The sequence below is a fragment of the Anser cygnoides genome, chromosome 6, assembly GCF_040182565.1.
Source record: "Anser cygnoides isolate HZ-2024a breed goose chromosome 6, Taihu_goose_T2T_genome, whole genome shotgun sequence".
Taxonomy (NCBI): Eukaryota; Metazoa; Chordata; class Aves; order Anseriformes; family Anatidae; genus Anser; species Anser cygnoides.
In genome coordinates, this window is record NC_089878.1 from 87875 (window position 1) to 114077 (window position 26203).

General features: G+C 40.8%; 1 protein-coding gene and 1 long non-coding RNA gene across 4 annotated transcripts; both read right to left on the minus strand.

Annotated features, from left to right (window-relative positions):
* Nucleotides 1-2243: 2243 nt before the first annotated feature.
* On the minus strand, nt 2244-11508 carry LOC136791096 (uncharacterized). Its single transcript, XR_010832338.1, has 6 exons — nt 11186-11508; nt 9980-10091; nt 8553-9660; nt 7058-7100; nt 5352-5480; nt 2244-3505 (listed from the first exon to the last, which is right to left on the minus strand). It is a non-coding gene; the product is annotated as an uncharacterized lncRNA (long non-coding RNA).
* Nucleotides 11509-11517: 9 nt separating this feature from the next.
* LOC136791076 (ubiquitin carboxyl-terminal hydrolase 42-like) lies at nt 11518-24617 on the minus strand. 3 transcript variants are annotated; one of them, XR_010832320.1, is made up of 18 exons: nt 23658-24617; nt 22569-22830; nt 21661-21861; nt 20464-20574; nt 20201-20303; nt 19970-20037; nt 19743-19813; nt 19126-19208; nt 17785-17896; nt 17284-17424; nt 16990-17090; nt 16388-16529; nt 15427-15708; nt 14542-14636; nt 14059-14213; nt 12332-12614; nt 11761-12010; nt 11518-11600 (listed from the first exon to the last, which is right to left on the minus strand). XR_010832320.1 is itself a non-coding variant. In XM_066999366.1 (17 exons), the coding sequence occupies exons 1-16, from the start codon at nt 24396-24398 to the stop codon at nt 13157-13159; spliced, it is 3498 nt and encodes a 1165-aa protein (XP_066855467.1). In that variant the 5' UTR covers nt 24399-24606; the 3' UTR covers nt 12472-12614; nt 13113-13156. The 3 variants fall into 3 exon arrangements, 2 of the variants coding, with proteins under 2 accessions (XP_066855467.1, XP_066855466.1); XM_066999366.1 differs by lacking the exons at nt 11518-11600; nt 11761-12010 and adding an exon at nt 13113-13986 and having other exon boundaries at nt 12472-12614; nt 23658-24606; XM_066999365.1 differs by lacking the exons at nt 11518-11600; nt 11761-12010 and having other exon boundaries at nt 12472-12614; nt 13113-14213; nt 23658-24606.
* Nucleotides 24618-26203: the final 1586 nt, after the last annotated feature.

Consider the following 26203-nt stretch of genomic DNA (forward strand, 5'->3'; position numbering starts at 1 on the left):
ATCCGCTTTACAATATGCTGGCAACAAGGAAACGAAGAATTGCAAACAAGACGTAGGACTTGAGCAGCAGCTTGTATACATGCATCAGCTTATAAATGAGCACACAGCTGAGCGATAATGCAAAAATTGGACAAACTAAGAGAAGACGTTAACTGTAAATTTTATAGGTATACACTTTACTATGACGTAAGAACTGGGCAAGACCTTTCAGGGAAAAGAGCTGTTGGCATGTAATTTGAAGTAAGCTTCAAATCCCAGAGGATGATTTTGTTGGAACTTTATTCAGCTGAAAACGTGGAAGCCTTGTTTCTGCTTGTGTTAGTTACAGCTCCAGTTTACTTTGGTTGGGAGGGAAGGCATTCCAGGCTAATGTGCTGTACCTGTTCCTTCAGCTCGTTGTCCATAAACGGAGGAGCAAATGAAATTCTTTGAATCTCCATTAAATGCAGCACTACAAAGCAGAGTAGAGGGCGATTTGGCACTTAATTTTTCTGTAAGCAGAAAACCCAACAGAATCTCCACAACAGTTTTCAAATCTTGTCCTGCAGTAAATGACCAGCTGAGTGAAGCTTGCATTTAGAGTATGTGCTCCTACGTTAGAGGGAAATAGCTTTTCCTCTTCAGAAGTGCAACTGAGTGGTGAACTGGCAGCTACGTAGGGAACTAGTTGTACCAAAGGGTTTGTGTTGAAGGCACAGAAAAATATGCAGGTCCCAACAGTAAAGGATTGTCTGTAGGCATCACACTGAGTACAGATGTTGTCCGCGAGTTCGTGCCCAGTGCACCGCGCCAATAAGCACCCAGAGTCGGAATGCACACCAAGGTCTTTTAATTACATAATTAATTACAGAACTCTGCAGAGTCAGGTACTTGGCTATCTTTCGCAAAGCAAGCACACCTCTGACTCGAATCACCGTCATTCATACACAGGAAACTTGTGAAAACTCTCTCTTTGGCTCCTTTTGATTGGTTATTACAGCTCACCTAACTTTTCTCTACTGAGCTTGCGCATTACAGAGGAACACCGGGGGGGGGGGGGGGGGGGGGGGGGGGTGGTACAGGAGGAGGGGGACACACACCGAATCCCACATTAGCAAGGATTATCATTTTGACAGGTGTGATTTCTAATGTGTTAATGACCCTTAATGAGCAAAAGGTTACTACAGGCCAGTCTGGAGCTGGTTTTCTCCTTCTTGTTTTTTCCCTTTTATCCCTTCTCTTCCTTGCTTCTGCTAGCTCAAGGCTACCTGTCTCTCTCCTTCCTTATTTTCTCAGCTAAAAGACTACACAAGCTACAGGCCTCCCTATTTTCTTCAAGGTTTCCTTGCTTTTCTCCCAGCTTTGGGACTACACAGGTGTGCTTTGATATTTGCCAGTATAGCTAAAACTCATGCCAGTCTGCTCACGCACAATAAGCAGTAAGAGTTAAGGACTGGTTTCATCTGCTTTTTACATAGTAACATCCTCCTTATGTTTTAGATATGCTGTAGTTAAAGCTTAAAGTAGTTCAAGTAGTTAAGTTAAAGGAGTAAAGTTACTCCTTGTGGAGTAATTGCCTTAAGTGACTAGGCATTATAAGCACCCCTCCATCCCAAAAGCTACCTGCCTCCAAGGGGCAACCACCCCTCACTGAGCACATCCTCTGAATTTCTCGGAGCCTGTACCTTTAAACGCAAGCGAGGTAATTTCTACCAATCACAACCAAGATACGCATGACTGGAGTCACTCAAGCTCCACCTAAAAGATAGAAAATAATATAAATTGGCTTAAGAGAAAGGGAATGCTGGGGAAGATACTGTCACGAAGAATACCTTCTGACATCAGTCGACAGGCTGAGCCTCTCACCCCTCCCCCCCCCGCCCACTGGGATGCTGCGAGGTAAGATCTGAACGCTTGGTTATACCAGGCGTCTCCACGGAAACTTAGAAATCTCTAGCGTCTTTATGCTTTTTAACATCTTAATACCTAGGCCGTGTACCTGTGCATTTCATGCATGCTAGCTTGCTTTTGCAGACAGTGAATTTATCACTGGCAATCCAAAGGACCTGTGTATCTGTTGCCGTAATAAACTGCACTTAATTGCATTGTTCCTGGCCGTGACAGTTCTCCTTGAACGCGACTAGAGCGAGGGCGTGCTGCGTTGTTGGTGGATCCGTGGCCGTGATAGTTCAGTACCCTGAAGCCGACCGCACCCGTAACGGTCAATCGGCTACACCCCTTAATGCGACACTACTAAAGGAAGAAGATGACAGGGCTTGCATTAGGCACGAGTTGCATTAGGCTTTGCATGTGAAAACATCCCCAAATAATTTCACATGGATTTAACGTTTTTAAAGGGAAAAAAACAGGAAGGTGTAGTCTTTCTGTAAGCTACAGCCCTAGATAGTTAAGGCATCAGCATTCATTCCTTTGCTTGACAACAAACTATGAACATACAGAAGAGTTAAATATTTTCATTGCATTCTTAAAGGCGATTTTTCAGACTTGTGCTTCAGTTGTTGGAGTTGAAGAAATCGGTAGACGCCCTTACTTTTACGTTAAGACCAAAATCTTTATCTAAGATTGTGTTATCTAACACAACTAAACTCCCACCCCCACATGTCTTTTTGGAACTTCTGAAAGATCTTTCTGCAGTCCCACTCTGATGGTCTTTCAGTTGTTGAACCTGAGCTGTGCCTACCGCACCAACGAATGCTTTCATGACACAGTATTTTGTCAAAGCAGTTTTGCTTCTTGGAGCTACAGAAGCAGCTCTGGCTACATGATAGGGAACTGTGCTGCACTGGCAAAAACAGACTTACTTACAGACTTAACACCACTTGCTAACTTGATCTATTTCAAATCTCATTTTAACTTTAAAGAGCAATCAGTTTTGCGGTTCCTGTCTTACTAAGTTGCCTTGTTTTGCATGGAAGGTCAGCCTGTGAATGTTTTGCTTTATTGCATGCTTCAAAAAAAGGCTGAGAGGAAGAGACTGGAGGAACCTTTTCTATTCTATAGACTTTCCCCCACGAATGTGGAATTGCAGGCTACTTGGATGAATGTTCGAATGTAAGGGAGCAAGCCTCAGCCAAAGGAGGTAGAATCCTTGCTTAAGAGGAAGTAGCAGTGTGGGGACATCTTTGCTTAATGGGAGCCGTTTAAACTCTTCATAGAAACTCAATAAGCTCTACATCTTATGTTTGGAAAGCAGTATGGTTACGCAGCTGCTAACCTAATGACTTGAGTCTTCTGCTCTGCAACCACGTTTTGTTTTCAAGCAGTGCATACATCAGTTTAGGCTTTGGACAAGGAGATTTGTAATGCAAATAGTGATAAACCAGAATCAGTGCTACTGACGAGTGTAATGGTGAAATGCAGCAAATCAAGTGTTCCTGGAGAACTGTGAGATTACAAAACCAATAAGCCATGAAGCACTTTTTTTTTTTTTTTTTTAATCAATTCTTATATGCTGAAATAACACCTTCAAGAAAATCTGTTTATCCAGCCAGGCGACGGTGTCTACCTGTAAGCACAAAGGAAACGCCTTGAGAGTTCGTTTGCTGTATTTGAAGTTCTTATACCCTGCAGAAATAATTATTTAGAGTAACATGTAACTGAGGAGATCGTAGCAGGAAGTATATTATTTCTAGCATTAAATTGCTGCCCCGTTGCCAGTGCAATCTAGGGAGAGAACTGTATATAATAGTTAAACTCCCCTGGACTGACTTAAATTTTAAAATATTCTGACAAAGTAAGCTCTAAATCACTTGACATTTTGAACAGTTTTAAACGGGTACAAAACCGAAGCTTTATAAACCAAGCAGCATTTATAATGCTTCATATATAAAAACAATGCCTACTTTTAAGATTTGTTACATATCTATGTAGATACGCTTGCTGGAAAAGCCAGGTCTGTTGTAGACCAAATGCTGCAGATTAAGACTTGTGGCTTACCAGTTTCATTTCTGTATTTTCTTGGAAAATGTTTCGAGTTAGAGTTTAAATATAAAATGTAAATACTGTACAGATATATATTGAAATAAGTATTCCTTGGTGTACACAGGTGATTTGCATGACAAATACTCTGTATCGATCATTGTTAAAAACGTAATGTTCTGTGTAAATCCACTGCGTATTAATCTTTTCATTTATCATCAAGAGCTGTTACTTAAGCCTGGACATTCTCAAAAACAAAGTGTGAAACTATATACCATTGTGTAGCTCCTCCTTTATCAAGAGTACATGCAAGATAATTGCTCCTTTTTTTTTCTTTCTAGAGGATGATCATAGAATCATAGAATCATAGAATATCCTGAGTTGGAAGGGACCCTTAAGGATCATCAAGTCCAACTCTTGATACCGCACAGGTCTACCCAAAAGTTCAGACCATGTGACTAAGTGCACAGTCCAATCTCTTCTTAAATTCAGACAGGCTCGGTGCAGTGACCACTTCCCTGGGGAGCCTGTTCCAGTGTGCAACCACCCTCTCTGTGAAGAACCCCCTCCTGATGTCGAGCCTAAATTTCCCCTGCCTCAGCTTAACCCCGTTCCCGCGGGTCCTGTCACTGGTGTTAATGGAGAAAAGGTCTCCTGCCTCTCGACACCCCCTTACGAGGAAGTTGTAGACTGTGATGAGGTCTCCCCTCAGCCTCCTCTTCTCCAGGCTGAACAGGCCCAGTGACCTCAGCCGTTCCTCGTACGTCTTCCCCTCCAGGCCTTTCACCATCTTCGTAGCCCTCCTCTGTACACTCTCCAACAAGTTTCATGTCCTTTTTATACTGTGGTGCCCAGAACTGCACACAGTACTCGAGGTGAGGCCGCACCAGCGCAGAGTAGAGCGGGACAATCACCTCCCTTGACCTACTAGCGATGCCGTGCCTGATGCACCCCAGGACACGGTTGGCCCTCCTGGCCGCCAGGGCACACTGCTGGCTCATATTCAACTTGCTGTCTACCACGACCCCCAGATCCCTCTCTTCTAGGCTGCTCCCCAGCGTCTCATCGCCCAGTCTGTACGTGCAGCCAGGATTTCCCCGTCCCAGGTGCAGGACCCGGCACCTGCTCTTATTGAACTTCATGCGGTTGGTGATCGCCCAGCTTCGATTTTATTTTGATTCGATTTTATTATTATTATATTTATTATTTTATTATTATTATTATTATTATTATTATTATTATTATTATTATTATTATTATTATTATTATTATTTTATTATATTTTTGATTGATTTTATTATGATTCGATTTTATAGCATGGATTATAACCGCTCTTGCAAGTGACCTTCTTTTAAGCACAACAGTTTAAATGATCAGGTTACAGAGAAAACCCTTTCACTGCAAAATAGATTCAATAAAGACTTGTGGCTTACCAGTTTCATTTCAAAACCCAAGGTGTTGGGTTTGATGGAAAAATGGTTGGTTTGGATGGTAAAAAGGTCGTCTGTTTTGATGGTAGGTTTAGTCTGAGTATTGAAGGCTTCCATCAGTAAGCTCTGCATCTGAAAGACAAAGGGAAGAAATGTCATTCCCTGTTGTGATACTCAACATGGAACTGTCTGGCTCAGTGGTTTTCTTTCTAAAGAGAGAAGTCACAACCCTGCACACGGCTTGATCTGCTCTCTAACTACAGGGCTGAACGGACTGTTGAAGGCAGCTTCCAAAGCCCTCCCATTAAACTGACTGCATTTCAGTTCCGTGCTAAAATTGGTCAACTGTACAGAATATTAGGACAAAGCTACCTGCTTTGATAGCAAACGGTAGATCTTAGGTAAGTTACATTCATTTGAAGGTTTGACTGGACGGCATCCTTGTTTTACTAGTGATCTTGTGGTCAAGCTGACCAAATCCTAGCCACAGAACAGAAGCGTTCAGAAACTGGCTAGAGAGAGCACTTATTAGAGAGAGCAGGAATTTAACTGCTTTAACGCTGCTCTTTCTCTCACGTATCTGGAATTTCCTTAAATCACAAATTATCACTAGCTATCCTTGTTAATTTATTCAAAGTAACATGAGTCCAGGTGAAAAGGCACACTCTAACAAGTCCTCAGTTGTTCCTAGTCTGCTCCTAGCTTACTTGAGAGGTTCAATACAGTAAGAAATAAATAAATAAATAAATAACCTGCTGAAGTGGCCTTTTTTCAGATTAGATTCCACCATTCAGAAAATCCTGCTTAAGAGATGTTTTTTCTTTTCTTTGAAAGACTGACCTTCCCCCACATGAAACTAATTAGTATCTTTAGGCTTGATGAAATACATGAATTCCTCAATTTACCAAAATTGCTTTGCACAGCCCTCCCATCCTGCTTATGTTGCAAGCAGCGTATCTAAGTGGGGTACTGTTGGGGTACATCTCTTTCACTCATGTAGCCCAGTGATCCCAATGCCCTGGACTTGTGTAATGTGTGCAAGACATTTACTTTCTCCCTATACTTTTGACTGGTTTAGAATAAGCGAGTTCGCCATCTGCTGGCCAGAGAATTCACCGAAGCCCAAAGAGCATTAGAGCAGACGCATTTTCTTCTGTGCTATTCCTGATTTATCAGCTAGAAGAGACACAGTTTAGTACAATCAGGATTCTTTTGACATTAGTAGCATAAAAAGTCTATTTTTGCAACACTGGTATTTGAAAGACCTCCGTTCAGTCCCTAATTTTGTTCTTGATAATGGGACAGATTGTATTAATGTTTGCAAGAATGTGTGAACAACCAGCCTCCCCTCCATGTCGTATTTTAAGATTAAAACTTGTGGTCGTCCCTGTCTCAAAACACAGTCATGCTTTGCAACAATCGCACTCCCTCTTTAGCTTGAAGGAACTTGTCAGTGCCAGAATCTACTGACTATGGCAATTTACTTCATCATCCAAACCGGGGCAGAATTTTTGAAAACCTCTAGCAAGATTTCACTTCTCCAAACATTATGTAGAAGACATTCAGCTGTAAAGCAAGAAGATGAAGTCCTTTGTTTCCTATGCCAGAATGACATTTTCAACACTGAACAGGATTGTCACCGACCGTTAACTGGTTGTTAAGTTGTGGCTAGGTATAAAATGTAGAAAATGTTTAAAAATAAAACTTGCCTTTGGATAGTGAACTGTCTTCTTCGGGGATTACTTCAGTTACCTGTAAGAGGAAAACAGATGATTTGGGGGGGTTGTTTGTTTTTAAGAACGGGTGCAGTCTTGCCAGTAATTTAGCTGGTATTTTTCAAAGTGACCTCTTAGAAACTTTACAGCACTGTTGAATCAACATGTCTCTAACCCTACAATTAAATAATGCTAAAAGATGCAGCAATTTATCTTCCTGCAAGTGCTTATTAAGATATCTGAGTAACTGCGACCGTGGCTTCATCACAGATATATATATATATATATTTAATACTACACACTTCTGCTCAGAAAGAAAATCACGGAAAATGTAAAATTTCATTTGAGATGCTGAATTTGTTGCAGTGTGAGATCTTCTTCATCACATGATTCTATTCGTAATTAAACCATATTATCTACTGAGAGACCAAGATTACGACAAGAACAGCACAGAGTTCAGCATGAAGCCGATCAGGAGCTCAAGTTTGTACTTATTTTTTTGTAAGGAGATGTACCAAGCTGGCTTTTTTATTGTTTCATCAGCACATTTCTAAGCCTATACGAGCAGGGGAAAAAAAAAAAAAAACAAAAAAAACCCAAGTAGAACAATTGCAGGGCTCCTCAGTTTACAGCATGAGGTCGCTTTTTCCAGGTGAAAAGCGGAGCCATAAGTGGCAGTACACTAAAGCCCTGGCACGTGGAGATCCGAGAGGAGAGCTGTTTGGCCCTCCTTTTCACTCCTGGGAACCACATACCTCAAAACCCACAGACTATGGGATATATCTCAGAGAAATCTTGGGAAAGGAGAGCATGAAGAGCATGTTTGTAAATTTATTTCTCCCTGGGCTTCTTCTGCTTCTCCAAGAAATACTTGTTTGAATATAACTTTGGCAGCAGTACTTATGCTGTTTTGCACCTACCACATTTAAAACTCCTACAAAAAACTGAAAAGTTAGACTGAAAAGCATCTCTTTCCGTTCTACTTTGTAAAGCTGCATGTTTTCCTCATGCAAAACAACAGGGGAATGGAAGCTAGAAAAGGAAATGCTGAATGTAAAACAAAACAAAACAAACCTCAGCCCTCCAGGACAAAAGCCGATAACTAAGTGCTTTCTAACATGCTGATTAGGTTTCAAGAGGATACCGCTTTAAATAAGTGTAATTGTCTGTCCATAGGCAGAAGCTGAATAATGGCAGGATGAATATCTATACTTAATTTTTTGTTACTGTCTTCCTGTAGCACACAGGGACTTGTTACGTTTAGGGAAAATGCTAACCTAATGGAGGGTTTAAACCATAAGCTAGTTTGTTATACCAAAATGACTGAGAGAACAAAGCATAAAGTGTTTTCAGATTTCTAGTACACCTTGATTGCTATCCATTAAACTTAAGACAGGTTAAACAAAGCACAGGAAATAAGAGAACTCCTAGTCCCACAACTGGCAAATTGTGCGCACACTTTCCATTCCTGAGAAAATAATACACAAACCTGAAAAATGCATTTAACTGAGAAACGAAGACATCCTTGTCCTATTGGAAGACTAAGGTGACAGCTCTTGGGCTCAGTGATTTTCAGATAAGCTCCAGTCTTCAACTTGCAGACACCAGTGACAGCTCCTTTTTTTGCATTGAAAGGGAAAATGTTTCAACAATACATTGAAAACATACTTAAGGGACAAGAAACAAAATCAAGACTGCAGTGAGAAGGAAAACAGAAAAACAATACTGGGGAAAAAAAAAAAAAGAGAAAAGAGAAAAGACCTTGGTCTTTGTATCGACCAACGAGATAAGCCTTACACATTTTTAAGTTTATTTTTGACGATTGATTGATGCGTTACCAGATATTAAGTACTAATCAAGAGCAAATATTAACACTAGTAAGAATAAATCCGATCCACCAGCCCTTATTCAAAATACATCAATTTCTAATTTGGAGACAACGTCTCTCTGACAAGGAAGTAGAAAAGCTGTAAATACCGATATAGTTTCCTCTCCCGATGTTCCATATACATACCGACGCTGTTCCTACACCTACACTCTGAGCATAAATTTATGTTGACATGAGTATCGGGTGTTATTTCTCTCTCTGTTTGCCTTGAGAGACTCTCTTCCTGTCCACTGAAAAGTAAACTCAAGATTCCAGATCAGTTAAGACAGTTGCTAGCCCCCCATTCAGAGTTCTGCAGCAGCACTGTTCAGATTTTTCAGCAGTCTCTTTACAAAATGACCACTTATAAGTGTACAAAAACACTTATCACCTAGCTTCTCAGTAGGTACACGTTTGGCCTCTCTTAAGCAGAGAGTCAATCACAGCTTAAGATTTTATACAAGATCCCATTTTCAAGTTTGGGGTTATTTCAGAAAATCTTTTTGCCTAGAAACAGTACTACTAGTAACACTTGAACTGGTTTGCCAGCACAACCTTTTACCCTGTTAGAAATGATGTTGACTTCTACCTTCATGTAGCATACATAGTGTCCTGTGCGACAGCTGATTCCATGATGCACCAGCACCGCATATAAGGCGTAGAGGAGTGGTTCTCCACTTGACTGAGACATGTAGGCTCGGAGGTCCAAATACTCAGGATATTTTACCTCCTAAAGAGAGACCAAGAAGATAGAAAAATTATATCAGAGTACTTCGCGGACTAGCCAGAGAAAAACACTTCCAAAAAACAGAGACTGGAATTATATGAATATATTTCTTGATTCACTAAAAATAAGTCTTCCCATAAGCAATGTTTAATACTAGAAGTTGCAGACAACTGTTTCCTGATGAATTAGCCTTCTCAGAGGAAAGTATATGCTTCTTGTCAAGCAGGAACTTTACTGATATTAAGAGAAAAATGAAAAAAAGAGAAAATGAAAATAAAAGCAGACCATTTCTCTATATTCTTAAGGTATATTCTTAATATACCTTGTTGATCTTTCCACCTGTGAAATCTGCAAATCTTTTCAGTGATATTGTGAGAACGTTGGAAGAACGGTGTATGGTAAATCTCTTGGATGCAGGAACCATCTTTTTACACCTTAAAAACAAGCAGAGACAAGTGTTTGAAAGCATCTTCTTTTTCGCCCCCAAAACAAACTCCTTTTAATGTCTCACGCATGCTTATGCTATTTGAATGATATTTACTTGCATCATGTGTTTGGTTTTTTCTTTTCATAAACCCATGCACTGCATGTCACGTTTGTTAATACAGAGAAGAAGGTAAGTTTTACCAACAACTCAGAGCACAGCGGGAACAGGAATCTCTCACGAAAGCATATTACCAGGGAGTTATAAAATATAAACAAAAAATAGTAAAAATGAGTTATATATAAGACTAATAACAGTTATCAGCAATGGAAAAAGTACCGTACATGTGCAAGGCCTTTCCTTTTAAGCTCACAAAAAGACAGAAAATTCTGGCTTTAAGTGTGACTGAACCGATCACACCTCAAAGAGCACGTTAAGGAAGGACCATGCAATTCAGATGTGAGGTGCTATTACAGTTCTTTCTCTTCCTCAGACATCACTTATGAGAATCCTGAATACGCTGCATGTTGCTTTCTAGGATCCGCAGGCCAAGACGAACCTGGGATTAAATTGCTTTAATAACCTATTGGACGCTCTTGATTCGACACCCTAATTTCCTTAGTATCCAACAACAAGAAGTGGATACTGCATTTTTCATTTAGAGGGGTCAGGCATGAATCCTACAGAACTGAGCCGGGCACTCTGTGCTTTTCTGAGGGGATGTTTGACTAACAACTTGTTTTGCCAAACCATCTTATGCAAATGTTCAATTGTTTCTCACATACGTAGAAACATCTTACATATTGATCAGCACAGAGAGCGCCTGAACTCAACAGGCTTTCCCTGTGCACGGGTTAGGCTTAAGGGAGCTCATTTCGGACATTAGTCCACATCGACAGGTTTCACAGTTCAAGAGCTGTGCAAGACGCTGTTTAGTGAGCCAGCACAGGCTGCTAACATTCATTACCACAGAGCCAGCTCACATTCCCTGACACTCAATCTAACTTTGTTTCACAGTGAACGCTAGGACCTGCAGCAACCTGCTGCTGCCTTCCACTCCAAATCATTCTCCACAGCTCCTTGCTTCAGCTCACCACTACTTACTGGGCATGTCTTTTCACTTCTGCCAATATGAATATTTCAGCATGCAGCTACACGCCTAGGAAGCTTGACAAGCCATGGTGCAGACAATGCTACGAGAAAAGTCCAATATCAGCTAATAGCCACTCTTCTTAGATTTCCAAAACAGATGTAACGTTTTCAAGTTTGGGATTATTTCCGTGCACCAGTTGTTTAAACAAAATGAAGCAACAACAACAACAACGAAGCTGCGTCTCCTTATTTCTAAATGAAGTTAAAAGATAACTTATGCTCTAAGTCATGCAATACATAAAACTAATATCTAGCATTAAGGCATAATTAGTTAATAATCTCACTCGCTACATTTGTAGCAATTCTCTCCATCCAGCTCTTCAGGTTTCACAAATAGTTCTAGAGCTCTGGTAACAGATGAAACCGCCTAGAGGAGCGAGAGAGAAGAGCGTAAAGTCACTGTAAATTCAAAATTCCAGAGACGCACTAGGAGTTTATAAGAGAACCTGACTAATACATACTTAAGCGATCTACTATGAGCACTGTCAAGAAGGAGGCAGAAAGAGCATGCTCAGCGTTTACCTCACCTGGAAGTCATTTTACTTTGAAACAAATCATTTTCCAGTAACGCAGACAGCATCTATAGTGTGCTTTGTCATCAATACTGGCAACAAATCCAGCAGTCTAACAATTAGATGTATATTGAGGTAGAACAACAAAGAAGTTTTGACAGTATCATAATTTGTGCAGACATAAAATTCTTTCCGCTTAAACCCAATGCAAATTTGGAGACTCTTTACATGGCTTCCATCAGCGCATTCCTCTATATTCTTAAACCTATAATAGCAGGGAAAAAAAGAAAAAGACAAAAAAAAAAACAAAAAGGAGAAAAAAAGCAGGATTTTTACATAGTACATATTTTTACATATTACATAGTTTACATATCCCTCCACATGCTGTTCTGAATAATAGCCAAAATATTCATAGCCACTGTATTTGTTCTCCCCACACAGCTGAAAAAACAACATTTGAAACATATTTTTCAAAACATATTTTAATATCCAGCAGACTGTTCAGTCATCAAGCATTTAAAGACTGTTTTAGATAATCTCTAGATTAATCTAAAAGGAATCCCATAAACATGCTGCAGCCGCTTACCTTTAATATACTCGCTGGATGCGATGTTTCTTCCTTTCACCTGCACTGGAAGGCTTCCCTTCCTTGTGAGGTTGTTTACTGCCCTCACTTCTGCATTGCTCTCATAAAGAGCCATCTGGAGGATGGGATTCTTCCTTCTTCTCCCGGGTTTTCTTCTGGAAACGAGGATCTAAGTGTTCCAAGAAGCCTTTCACTTTCCTGATGTTTCTCCTTTTTCTTCTTTTTGTTACGCTTGCGATTGGCATTGTCAAAGTGGAGCGCAGAGAAATACAAATCATAAAGTCTGAAAGAAACATGCAAGTTAAAAAGAGAAAAAAAGATGTGGCACTTGTTGCATACAGGAAACTTTATTTATTTTACCACAGGCGATGATTTGCCGCATGTCAGCTATTTTGTGGTACTTTGTGCACATGTAACTTCCTTTAGATGCAGCAAACTTAAGCCCTCAGATTGAAGGACCATAGGTCCTGGTTGGTACACAGATCATTAACAATGGTTAGCTCTGGAATATGTGCAAGTAAAAAAAAAAAAAAATTTTAACCTAATCCAGAATGGTGTGCAGATGTGATTCGAACTACGTGGTCCAAAGCTAGTGCTCTGACACAATTCAGCAATACCTTTCCTGTCTTCACTGATCAACCTAATGATCCCCAGTCATGATCCCCAGCCAGATTATGCTATCTAAATAACTCAGAAACTATGAAAAAAAAAACAAAACATGAGAAGCACCCAGAAAAGAATTAGGAAAAAAAATGCTGATTAGGCTGGAATCCCTGCTTACTTGGAATCCTTCTCTCCCTGTTTATCTTCAGACTTCTTTTTCTTCTAGAACTTCTTATATTTTTTCATGTTTTCACCACCTAAAACCTCCTTTTCTACCTTTCTGCGTTGCCTTTCTATTTCACTTTCACTACCTTCTGCACGAGTATATTGTCTTTTTCTGTTTCCTTCTTTTGCCTTTTTCTGGCGACAGTTCTCCAAATGAGCTGACACAGGTGGAAGTGCATGTCTCTCACGCGAATGTTTTCCAGAATGTTGCTGAGCTACTGAGCAACGATGTGAGTCTGCTCTGGGTGTGCTAAAGTGATGTACATCTTCCTCTCTCAAGAGGGAACCGTGAGGCCATCTGCTTTTGTAATGATAACGCTTATGTGACCTGCTGGAGTAAGTCTGAGTCAATTTGTCAAAGTCTTTATCACCGTGAGAGAACTTTCTCTCTCTACTGTCTCCTGCTGCATGAGGTGAATAGTAATCCTTGTAATAGCTACATTTTTCCCATTTCCGTGGTTCATCTTGATAGTATCTTTCTCTGCTCCAACTTCTTTCCCCTTTGGAATGGTAATATCTAGCGCTATCTTGTTCTGATCTTCCTCTGCTTCGAGATCTGTACTTTGAATATTTTACTGGTCTTCTGCCATTATCAGGGCTGTTCCTTTCACTATGGGAAGATCTGTACCTGCTTCCCTCCCAATACTCCTGCTTGTGACGCTTTTGCTTAACAACTTCCACACTCCGAGAGCACCTTCTCTTGATGGAATGACCATCTTTTTGACTCTCCTTCTCTTCAGTAGGAGAATGTTCCCTCTTTCTCTGGTAACGCTCTTTGTCAGATTTTTTAGTCTCGTCCTTTGTATCTTGGCATCTATCTGTAACAGCTAAGGAGGAAAGGTTTTTAGAACTACATTCACTGTCAGACTTTAGAGGGGAAGTTTGCCGCAATTTCTCACCAGTCTCAGAAGACTCTTTGATGTAGAAAACATTTTCTTCTGAAATCAGTTCATGTTCTTTTGATCTTCTTGGTTTCTCCTTGTCTCCACGGTCATCACATTGGTACTGTTCAAGGTATTCATCATTCTCAGTAGATTTCGGAGGTCCCGGGACACTGCACAAAATAAAAACACGTTTCCGTCTCCCTCCACCTGCTGCTCTGAGAAAAAAGGGGTGGGGGCGACGGGGGAACAGCCAATGTTTCTCCAGATAATGGAGAAAAACGGAAAAACATTCTATGAAGAAACACAAGTTCTCCGCGAGGCACCAGCCTGCATCAGAGTGCTATGCACAGTGTCGATCATTAGTTCTGTTCGCAACACTGGCCATACAGTACGGAATTCTACTGATTTAAATCCTTCCATTAAATAGTATTAGTAGACAGATAAAACCGCAATGAACTTCCATAAAATCTTGTCTTAATCAGACTGTGCTCATTTTACCTTATTTCCTCTGACAAGCTGTTCAGCTGGCTGGCCGTGAGGGATTCCATGATGACTTCTCGAGGGACTGGAGGCATAGCTCCAGGCATCTGCAACTAAAACGCACAAGTCAGCAGACAGAAAAAATACCATTTGTGCTGAGGACTAGTCTTCTCAGAATTTCTACATTAAATGCTAAGCAAGATCGCTTTGTGTTGTATGCATTATCTACACTTCAAAGATAACGCCAACTCACCTCCCAAAATCTACTTTATGAAACTTAAGAATTTTTATCTCAGCTCAGCTTAAGCTGACAAGTTCTAATGTCAGCTCAGCTCTGCAAATTCTAATGGCATAGTATCACAAAGGGTTACGATCAAATTTGTGCTGTGTTTTCTCAGCATTTCGCCTGAATTAGGAACATGATAAACACTCCCGAATACATCGTGGGTGAGAAATTCTCGATGGAGCAAACTACTATGTTTCAAGCAATCCGTTTGTTTTAGAAAAGAACATCTCACAAGGTTTAACAGGTTCAACTTGGCAAGTGGAATCATCAAGTTTCAGTCCGTTTTCTTTAGATTCATGAACTAAACTAATAGCACCATTCAGTGAATCAGTGTTTGGCAGCTCATGCTGGGATCTTCCTTCATCAGCATTCTGACAGGAAGAATGGGAATTCTGCAATGTACGGACTACCTTTCCAACCAAAATTCCACATTGCATTGCAATTCCTTTTAAATAAGCCCTTTGACTCCTCCTCAGATTTTCCTGAAGATTCTGCACCGTAAGGGACTGTGTTATCAGAGCTGAGTTTAGGATTTCCATTCACCTTTGGCTCCACAAAAATTTCAGCAGAAACTTTTTTTTTTTTTTTTGTATTTGTATTTGCTTCATTTGCTTTACCGAATTTGTGATTGTGGATGAAGGAACAGCCTTGTAGAGATCTTCATCCTCCACAGCACTGCTAAGACAGTCAGGCTGTGACACAGTCTGACGAGCAGGCAATTTATTGTGAATACTGATGGTGATCTTCTGGTTTTTTGACGTATCAGTAATTGAAGGCCTGGTAATCGCCTGTTCTTGAACACAGGCCATTGGTGGTGCTGAAGATGGCCTTTTTAGGGTGACACCAGTGGTATTTGCATCCTCTTTTATGGATCCATTTCCATTTAAACGACTTGAATTCTGTATTTAAAAAGAAGAAATTGCAAGACGGGTTAATGGAAACACTCCATTTAACATTTTTAAACATGTCATTCTCCTACTAAGTATTTCTACAAATGGTCTTAACACCTAAAAAGCAAAAAACACTGCCCTTAAAAGATAAATGCAAGTCCCATAAGTGTATTTAATTCCTGCTTTTGGTTTACTGCATATTGATATCAAATTAACATCATTTTTGAAAACCATCCAAACAACTTAACATTGCCTAAAGCTATTCCCAAATATATTTAGTTTCCCCTTTAAACATACCCCAAAAAGCCTGGAATAATTGTTCTGGTGCTCAGGAATAAGACAATTTGGTTTCCCTGTCTTAGCTAAAGTGACGTCGATAGGAAAAACAAGTCCTCTTTTAAATGATTCGAGGATTAGTACACTCTACTTAAATTGTCAAAGAGCGTAGCTCTCTGTGCTTTACAAAGCTGTCTAGGAGGTATAAACAATGGAGTCGCATGGCTGCGCAATTCAGCAGTAACCACTGTTTGAATGACTCTGGCTGTAGCATGAGGGCTGTGAAGACAGCTGCAGCGTGGGAAGGAAAACAAAACAAAGATGCCAAAAACCAAACAAAAAACCCCACACCAAACCCCAAACCCACTGTCCGTTTGGTGCCATTATCTGCCCTCCCGCTTCCCTAAATTACCTTAATCATATGAGGAGGAAGTCGTGGTCCCAGAAATCCAGCCTGCTTACTGTTAGCCCCCCGCTGACCAGGGGGGAATGAACAGGGATAAGACGGTGCTGCTAAGTAAAAAGCACGTTCTCCGAGCGTCAAATCATAGCGCCTTCAGAAAAGAGCAGTGATCTCAGTTTAGTTTTTCTTTCGGCCTACTCTTGGATTAAATCCCATCCTATAATTTTATAGGAACAGTTCATACGATATGGAAGCCTTCTCTACAGAAGACTTAGCCAAGACTACAAACTGAAAAGTAGGTAACAGTCTTCCTACTATGACTATCACTTTCAGAGCAATAATTCATTCTTACACCACAGATGGCCTTCATTTCTCTCCTTCTCTAAATTAGCCAGCTACAGATAACACATATACAGCAATTTACACAAGTGCTGCAGTTTAAGGCCAAGCAACAAAAGATAATAAATGACAGAGAATTTCAGGTTAGACAGAACTGAATTAGAGAAATAATCATCTTTTCCTGGGAGAGAAAGAAAAACACTTGCAAAAAGAAAAGTATCAATAACAGGAGAGTAAATCTCTTCTGAACACATTTGAATACTTGTTATTACCTGATATAAAAAAGTAAGTAAGCTTGCTGACCAAGAACTCTTTTAATGTCAGTACGGACTACTTTTGCATCATTCATCTGATACCAAAGTCCATTACCAGCCTGCAAATAAAGACAACGATATCTTTAGATGAATTGCATGTTTTCCAAATGAAATCACAGATAGCAATAAAATACACACGTGTCAAATAAACATATAATGAAATCTTTTTCCCTAGAAACAGTACTACTAGTAACACTTGAACTGGTTTGCCAGCACAACCTTTACCCTGTTAGAAATGATGTTGACTTCTACCTTTATGTAGCATACATAGTGTCCTGAGCGACAGTTGATACCATGATGCACCAGCACCGCATATAAGGCATAGAGGAGTGGTTCTCCACTTGATTGAGACATGTAGGCTCGGAGGTCCAAATACTCAGGATATTTTACTTCCTAAAGAGAGACCAAGAAGATAGAAAAATTATATCAGAGTACTTCGCGGACTAGCCAGAGAAAAACACTTCCAAAAAACAGAGACTGGAATTATATGAATATATCTCTTGATTCACTAAAAATAAGTCTTCCCATAAGCAACGTTTAATACTAGAAGTTGCAGACAACTGTTTTCTGATGAATTAGCCTTCTCAGAGGAAAGTATATGCTTCTTGTCAAGCAGGAACTTTACTGATATTAAGAGAAAGAATAAGCCATAGTCGTTAGTCTACAATTATTGTCTGAAAATATTAACAACTTTCAGCTTTGGGGGATGTCCCATTACATGATGACAAAGTTGCATTACAGCGGGAAATATACCTTGTTGATCTTTCCACCTGTGAAATCTGCAAATCTTTTCAGTGATATTGTGAGAACGTTGGAAGAACGGTGTATGGTAAATCTCTTGGATGCAGGAACCATCTTTTTACACCTTAAAAACAAGCAGAGACAAGTGTTTGAAAGCATCATCTTTTTTGCCCCCAAAACAAACTCGTTTTAATGTCTCATGCATGCTTATGCTATTTGAATGATATTTACTTGCATCATATGTTTGGTTTTTTCTTTTCATAAACCCATGCACTGCATGTCACGTTTGTTAATACAGAGAAGAAGGTAAGTTTTACCAACAACTCAGAGCATAGCGGGAACAGGAATCTCTCACGAAAGCGTATTACCAGGGAGTTATAAAATATAAACAAAAAATAGTAAAAATGAGTTATATGTAAGACTAATAACAGTTATCAGCAATGGAAAAAGTACTGTACATGTGCAAGGCCTTTCCTTTTAAACTCACAAAAAGACGGAAAATTCTGGCTTTAAGTGTGACTGAACCGATCACACCTCAAAGAGCACATTAAGGAAGGACCATGCAATTCAGATGTGAGGTGCTATTACAGTTCTTTCTCTTCCTCAGACATCACTTATGAGAATCCTGAATACGCTGCATGTTGCTTTCTAGGATCCGCAGGCCAAGACGAACCTGGGATTAAATTGCTTTAATAACCTATTGGACGCTCTTGATTCGACACCCTAATTTCCTTAGTATCCAACAACAAGAAGTGGATACTGCATTTTTCATTTAGAGGGGTCAGGCATGAATTCTACAGAACTGAGCCGGGCACTCTGTGCTTTTCTGAGGGGATGTTTGACTAACAGCTTGTTTTGCCAAACCATCTTATGCAAATGTTCAATTGTTTCTCACATACGTAGAAACATCTTACATATTGATCAGCACAGAGAGCGCCTGAACTCAACAGGCTTTCCCTGTGCACGGGTTAGGCTTAAGGGAGCTCATTTCGGACATTAGTCCACATCGACAGGTTTCACAGTTCAAGAGCTGTGCAAGACGCTGTTTAGTGAGCCAGCACAGGCTGCTAACATTCATTACCACAGAGCCAGCTCACATTCCCTGACACTCAATCTAACTTTGTTTCACAGTGAACGCTAGGACCTGTAGGAACCTGCTGCTGCCTTCCACTCCAAATCATTCTCCATAGCTCCTTGCTTCAGCTCACCACTACTAGAAAATGAAGCAACAACAACAACAACAATGCTGCGTCTCCTTATTTCTAAATGAAGTTAAAGGATAACTTACGCTCTAAGTCATGTAATATATAAAACTAATATCTAGTATTAAGACATAATTAGTAATAATCTTACTCGCTACATTTATAGCAATTCTCTCCATCCAGCTCTTCAGGTTTCACAAATAGTTCTAGAGCTCTGGTAACAGATGAAACCGCCTAGAGGAGCGAGAGAGAAGAGCGTAAAGTCACTGTAAATTCAAAATTCCAGAGACGCACTAGGAGTTTATAAGAGAACCTGACTAACACATACTTAAGCGATCTACTATGAGCACTGTCAAGAAGGAGGCAGAAAGAGCATGCTCAGCGTTTACCTCACCTGGAAGTCATTCTACTTTGAAACAAATCATTTTCCAGTAACGCAGACAGCATCTATAGTGTGCTTTGTCATCAATACTGGCAACAAATCCAACAGTCTAACAATTAGACGTATATTGAGGTAGAACAACAAAGAAGTGTGACAGTATTATACTTTGCGCAGCAATAAAATTCTTTCCCCTTAAACCCAATGCAGACGTGGAGACTATTTACAGGGGTTCCACAGAAGGACAAAGTCCAATCCACTTTCTAACCACCACCAAGCTCTTATATTTTAACATTGTACGTGGTTTGGTTTTTTAAGTTAAACAAGTTTAATTTAGAAAGTTATACATGTACTTAAACATCATGAATTATATTTACAAAACCTCCTACCTTTACATCCAAAGTGATATCAAGAAATGCCTCATACGTATCCGAAACTGCTTTGCAATTCAAGCACTTCACTGGAAGCAAAATATAAATGCTTAACAACACGTGAAGGAGACTAACTGTCCACATTCAAGTTGTCGATAGATACTACTTCAGACAAACTACAGACTGCTTTACTACCGACAAAAGACACAGATCAGTTCTAAGGACAGGAATATTTTTAAAAGTACCTCTTGATCTTAGAAATCCTCCAAATATTTGATGAATGATGGTGGTAGCTTGAGAAGATCTGTCCAATCTGGAAATAAATTATAATCAGACCTCAGAAGATTTAAGGCACACAGTTAACTCTTCAAAGAGTTTTATGAAAACCAAGGATGACCTAGACTTTCAGTTTTGATAGTAAATAAAGGCCTAAAAGGTGCTAGAGAATGTATAAAAGTGAATTTGTTTATGCTTACTTGGTGCTTCCATTCAAGCACGCTTCCTGCATAGCATCAACAGTATAGCGCAAGAACTCGTGTGCGTCTTCTTGACTGCCAAAACGGAAATGTTGTCCTATTCCTAAATAAGAAGATGATAGTATTCACCTCATTTAAAAATGAAGTAATTCTCCTGTTTCTAAAATCTCTCTTCTTTACAGTGTTAAAACCATTTATACACATCAAATAATTATTTGAAGATTACAAGATGCTGAAAAAGAAACACATCTGAAGCCACTTACGACTGAGATTATTGATAACACGCGTAGGCTCGATGGCATCAACAGTGCAACGCAGGGCCTGGTTAATGTGAGTCTCCATCGTGCACATCATGCAAAAATCTTGTTCACGACCTGAAGAGTGAAAGAAGAAAGCATCCCAGTCTAGCGAAACAGACATAACTACAAACAAACATATAAGTAACATTTAAACTATAGATACAATATCCACTCTCCTTGTCCCAACAGTCTCCTAACATTTCATTTCACACAACTTTATAGAATAAAAATATCCATTAAGCCTGTATTCAAGTGCATTTTGTGATGAGAAATCTAAAAGACTACTGCAAAGTCACGTTTGTAAAGGCTGACAGGAATGTGAACTCCACAGGTTGCAAAATGTATGAGGAAAGAATATTTGACCTTGATGATACAGCATTAAGAGAACGTGGGTTATTTTCAGCACAGTGCTGTCAGGTGAGCTTCATGATACAGAGCTACGAGTCCTTTGGGAGAAAGGAAAAATTACAGTAATGTATGTAATAGTACTTCTGCCCTCCTTTTTTCAACAGGATTCTTAACTGAAACGATTTCTATATACAGGAAGAAAACAGTTAAATTTCTAGGTATCGATACAAAGATACCAGCCTAAAAAGCATACAGGTTTAGTACAACATTTACTTTATAGTACAACATTTTATTTAGGACAAAATCAGTCTAGATTTTAATACAGTCCCACAAAAAAATCTAGTCGTGTTCATAACAGCTCATATTGCTTTCTAGGTTTTTTTTGGTTTTTTTTTTTTTTAATTGGTTCAACAACGAACAGACCATTTATTGTAGTGCATTATGGAACCTCGGCTGTGCAGACTAAAGACCTATGATGCCAACATCCTAAATTTTATTGCCTTTCTAGCAGCAGGAAGCCCAAATAGCCCAAATGCCAAATGTTCATTAAATGCATTACTGTCCAATGCACTTCATTATTCCCATGAAGCAAGAAAAGATCCTTTTAAAAAAACAAACAAACAAACAAACAAAAAAAACACATGGTGCATTAAACGCACTCCATATGCTATTCCGAGCCCACTGCTAATACAATGCTCAAAGCCAGCGTCTACAGGTAAAATCAGACAAGTAAGTTTGTCTCACAGAATCACTGCTGTTCTTTCACCTTCACAGCTATCCAACAGATTTAAAATACTGTTAGAAAGTACTCACATGACTGGCTGTGCTCAAGAGAAAGCATGTAATTGGCAAGTGGGGGGGTGTAGGTCAAACACTGTAGAGTAGCATTAAGAAAACACGTGTTGCCAAGATTGTACAGGCCAACTCCAACACTTTGTGTTTCTTGCCAATCCATACGTATCTTCTCAGGTGGAAAAAGAATCCTTTGTGGCGGAGCAATTCCATCATTAACAACTGCAAGAAAGTTATATTTAAAAAGAAATTTTGTTTGTTTGTTTCTAAGAAAGGTATTAAGTATATATAGGTATAGTGAATATATAAAGTATATATAGGCATAGTAAAAATACTATTCTGCGGGAGCACCTAGAGGAACTAGCTACAATCCAAAACAGAAAAACTTATTGCAGACACCTTTAATACCGCCATCTTCAAATTGGCTGGTCAACACAATGTTTTGGGAAAAAAAAGTTTAGTCAACCATTTTAATTTCTTCCTTATTATATGCTTTTTTCCTTATTATAACTTCAACCACAAACTTAGACTTGAAATTATATGGTAATAAATGCAAGGACAATGTAAAAACAAATAACTAGGAATGACGGTACCCCTACAAATATCAGATCTTTTCCTGAGCAATCTTAACATTCAAAAACCTGTGAATAATGGAACCTGTGAATAGCAACAATCAAACACTTTTCTTTGCAAAACAGAAAAGATATGGATGAATCAGTGCATTACAAAATGCTCCCCACATTTCTCTGTCGACTGTAAATATATCAAAATTAATTTCTGTAACGTCAGTCACTTCAGTTGCCTTAGGAGAATCGCTTTGGAAGTCTTTATTCACAGTAGTCCCGTTCTCTATCAGTGCAACAAGCAAGAACTACCACTTTCTACTTTTGTTTTGAAGAAAACGGAGGCAGGATAAAGCGCACACTTACTTAGATCTCTTTGGGCAAAAGGCTTAGATTTTTCAGAGGATCTACAATAAATAGCACCTCCACATCCTTGGGCCACAGAAACTTGGCTTGAATCTTCTGCAGGTGGTATCCGGCCCCAGTTTGCGGTGCGTGACATCAGTTTTTTAGTACTCGGTTTCTTGGATTTGCCAGACCGCCTTGAAGATGGCTTTTTAGACTTTGAAGATTTGGGCTTGTTAACTATGGTCATTGTTCTCATCTGCGACAGAGACAAATGTTCTGGCTGACGTAAGAATACCAAGAAGCATTCCAAGAAGAAAAGAGTAGTAGAAGTCCTGTCACTTAATCTCAAAGAAACGGCCTTGAAGAACTAACTTGCTGGTATGAATGATTTAAAAGGAATCCCCAAACTAAACACACAAAGGAAAAATTTCCATCAAAACTCTATCAGTATTACTTTTAGCTTCTGCAGAACTAGTGGCTGATGCCATTTCTTTCACTTTCGTAGGATTTTAATCCATTACAACTCTGGAGTCTTTTTAATATAAAAATGCAAATGACATTCTCTGAGGGGAATCAGTTATTTATTGCATTTTTGGAGCTTTGCAATTATCTATTAATTATTACCTATTATCTAATAGATAATGGTTGCGATTTATATATAATTGTTGCTCACGCTAGTAATGGAGCACTATTACTTTACTGCCTGCGCTTTTCTGCTTCGTGTGCACAAAGGTACCTGCATTTCGCTGCTACTTTACTTCTGTCTTTCCAGGGCTCACCCTCTACCTCACTGTCTACTGCACCAGTCATGATGGCTTGGTTGTGATTCTATAATGAGCCTAGCTTTTGAATACACTTTTTCTGGGCGTCACTTTGTGATAGCAAGTTAATTTGTGAGGGCTTATCACCTATGACCTGCTTCTCAGTAGGTACACGTTTGGCCTCTGTTAAGCAGAGAGTCAATCACAGCTTAAGATTTTGTCCAAGATGCCATTCACGAAACTGAGTTTAACCTTGACAGAACTGAGTTTAACCTTTAAACCTGAAGCTCCGTTAAAGAATAAAGCAGCACCCAAGCCAGGAAATAGAAGTTAATCGTCACTTTACCCTGAAACGCACGTAAAGCCGGTGAGCTATTCTGTGCTGGCAGGATTGCTGCCGGGATGGCCGACGAGGCGGCGGGCACAGGGGGCCACAGGACCTGCTCCCCGGGGCCACAGGTCCTGTCACAGGGGGCTGCCGGGGGTCTCCAGGCGCCGGGAACAGCGGCAACAGCGGGGACAGAGGGGACAGCAGCGACAGCAGCCGCCACCTCAGCCGAGGCCGTCTCCACAACTGCCACAACGGCCTCGGAACGCCGCCCAACTCGGAGCTCCAGCGTGACGCCTTTTCAACCTGGCCGCGGTGCTCACGGCTAAAAGCAGAGCGTTTCCTCCGGCGTGTCTTTACTGTCGGTGCCGGACCGGCCCTCACCCCGAGCTCTCCCTGCCGGGAGGGCTTTGCGGTTGGGGTTTCCCTCCCGCCGCCGCCGCGGGCAGGCCCCGCGCGCAAGCTGTCCGCGCTGGGGAGCGGCATGTCGCCCGCGGCGAGAGCCCGAGGGCGCGACACGAAAAAGCCCCGACACGAAAAAGCCCCGACGTGCGGGCGAGGCGGCGGGGAGACGGCTCTGAGGGAGCGGCCGCTTCGCCCCGCCGTCCTCCTCCCCTCCCGGGCCGCCCCGCCGAGCCCCGTGCGCCTCAGGTGCTGCCCTGAGAGGGCGCTCGGGCACTGGGACAGCTGCCCAGGGCAGTGGTCGTGGCACCGAGCCTGACGGGGGTCCAGAAGTGTTTGAACAATGCTCTCAGACATAGGCTCTGCTTTTGGGGTGGTCCTGTGTGGAGCCAGGAGTTGGACTCGCTCATTATTGTGAGCCCTTTCCACCTTGGGATGTTCTCTGATTCTAGGTCAGCAATCCATTATCTGATGAGAGGTGTGGAGTCATTCGAAGGGAAGAGAGACCAAAACACTTCTGGTTTCCAGAAGCGGGTATTTGGTAACCAAACCGATGATTCCTTTTCTTCTAGAGCGAGTAGCAGCAGGGATCCGCTTTACAATATGCTGGCAACAAGGAAACGAAGAATTGCAAACAAGACGTAGGACTTGAGCAGCAGCTTGTATACATGCATCAGCTTATAAATGAGCACACAGCTGAGCGATAATGCAAAAATTGGACAAACTAAGAGAAGACGTTAACTGTAAATTTTATAGGTATACACTTTACTATGACGTAAGAACTGGGCAAGACCTTTCAGGGAAAAGAGCTGTTGGCATGTAATTTGAAGTAAGCTTCAAATCCCAGAGGATGATTTTGTTGGAACTTTATTCAGCTGAAAACGTGGAAGCCTTGTTTCTGCTTGTGTTAGTTACAGCTCCAGTTTACTTTGGTTGGGAGGGAAGGCATTCCAGGCTAATGTGCTGTACCTGTTCCTTCAGCTCGTTGTCCATAAACGGAGGAGCAAATGAAATTCTTTGAATCTCCATTAAATGCAGCACTACAAAGCGGAGTAGAGGGCGATTTGGCACTTAATTTTTCTGTAAGCAGAAAACCCAACAGAATCTCCACAACAGTTTTCAAATCTTGTCCTGCAGTAAATGACCAGCTGAGTGAAGCTTGCATTTAGAGTATGTGCTCCTACGTTAGAGGGAAATAGCTTTTCCTCTTCAGAAGTGCAACAGAGTGGTGAACTGGCAGCTACGTAGGGAACTAGTTGTACCAAAGGGTTTGTGTTGAAGGCACAGAAAAATATGCAGGTCCCAACAGTAAAGGATTGTCTGTAGGCATCACACTGAGTACAGATGTTGTCCGCGAGTTCGTGCCCAGTGCACCGCGCCAATAAGCACCCAGAGTCGGAATGCACACCAAGGTCTTTTAATTACATAATTAATTACAGAACTCTGCAGAGTCAGGTACTTGGCTATCTTTCGCAAAGCAAGCACACCTCTGACTCGAATCACCGTCATTCATACACAGGAAACTTGTGAAAACTCTCTCTTTGGCTCCTTTTGATTGGTTATTACAGCTCACCTAACTTTTCTCTACTGAGCTTGCGCATTACAGAGGAACACCGGGGGGGGGGGGGGGGGGGGGGGGGGGGGGTACAGGAGGAGGGGGACACACACCGAATCCCACATTAGCAAGGATTATCATTTTGACAGGTGTGATTTCTAATGTGTTAATGACCCTTAATGAGCAAAAGGTTACTACAGGCCAGTCTGGAGCTGGTTTTCTCCTTCTTGTTTTTTCCCTTTTATCCCTTCTCTTCCTTGCTTCTGCTAGCTCAAGGCTACCTGTCTCTCTCCTTCCTTATTTTCTCAGCTAAAAGACTACACAAGCTACAGGCCTCCCTATTTTCTTCAAGGTTTCCTTGCTTTTCTCCCAGCTTTGGGACTACACAGGTGTGCTTTGATATTTGCCAGTATAGCTAAAACTCATGCCAGTCTGCTCACGCACAATAAGCAGTAAGAGTTAAGGACTGGTTTCATCTGCTTTTTACATAGTAACATCCTCCTTATGTTTTAGATATGCTGTAGTTAAAGCTTAAAGTAGTTCAAGTAGTTAAGTTAAAGGAGTAAAGTTACTCCTTGTGGAGTAATTGCCTTAAGTGACTAGGCAT

Coding starts and splice junctions, on each gene's coding strand:
- LOC136791076 (XM_066999365.1), bottom strand. CDS start 24,398: ATGTCTGAGAGCATTGTTCAAACACTTCTGGACCCCCGTCAGGCTCGG. Junction 20,575..21,660: donor TCTTGAGCACAGCCAGTCAT/GTGAGTACTTTC, acceptor TTCACTCTTCAG/GTCGTGAACAAGATTTTTGC. Junction 19,209..19,742: donor ATATCACTTTGGATGTAAAG/GTAGGAGGTTTT, acceptor TCGCTCCTCTAG/GCGGTTTCATCTGTTACCAG.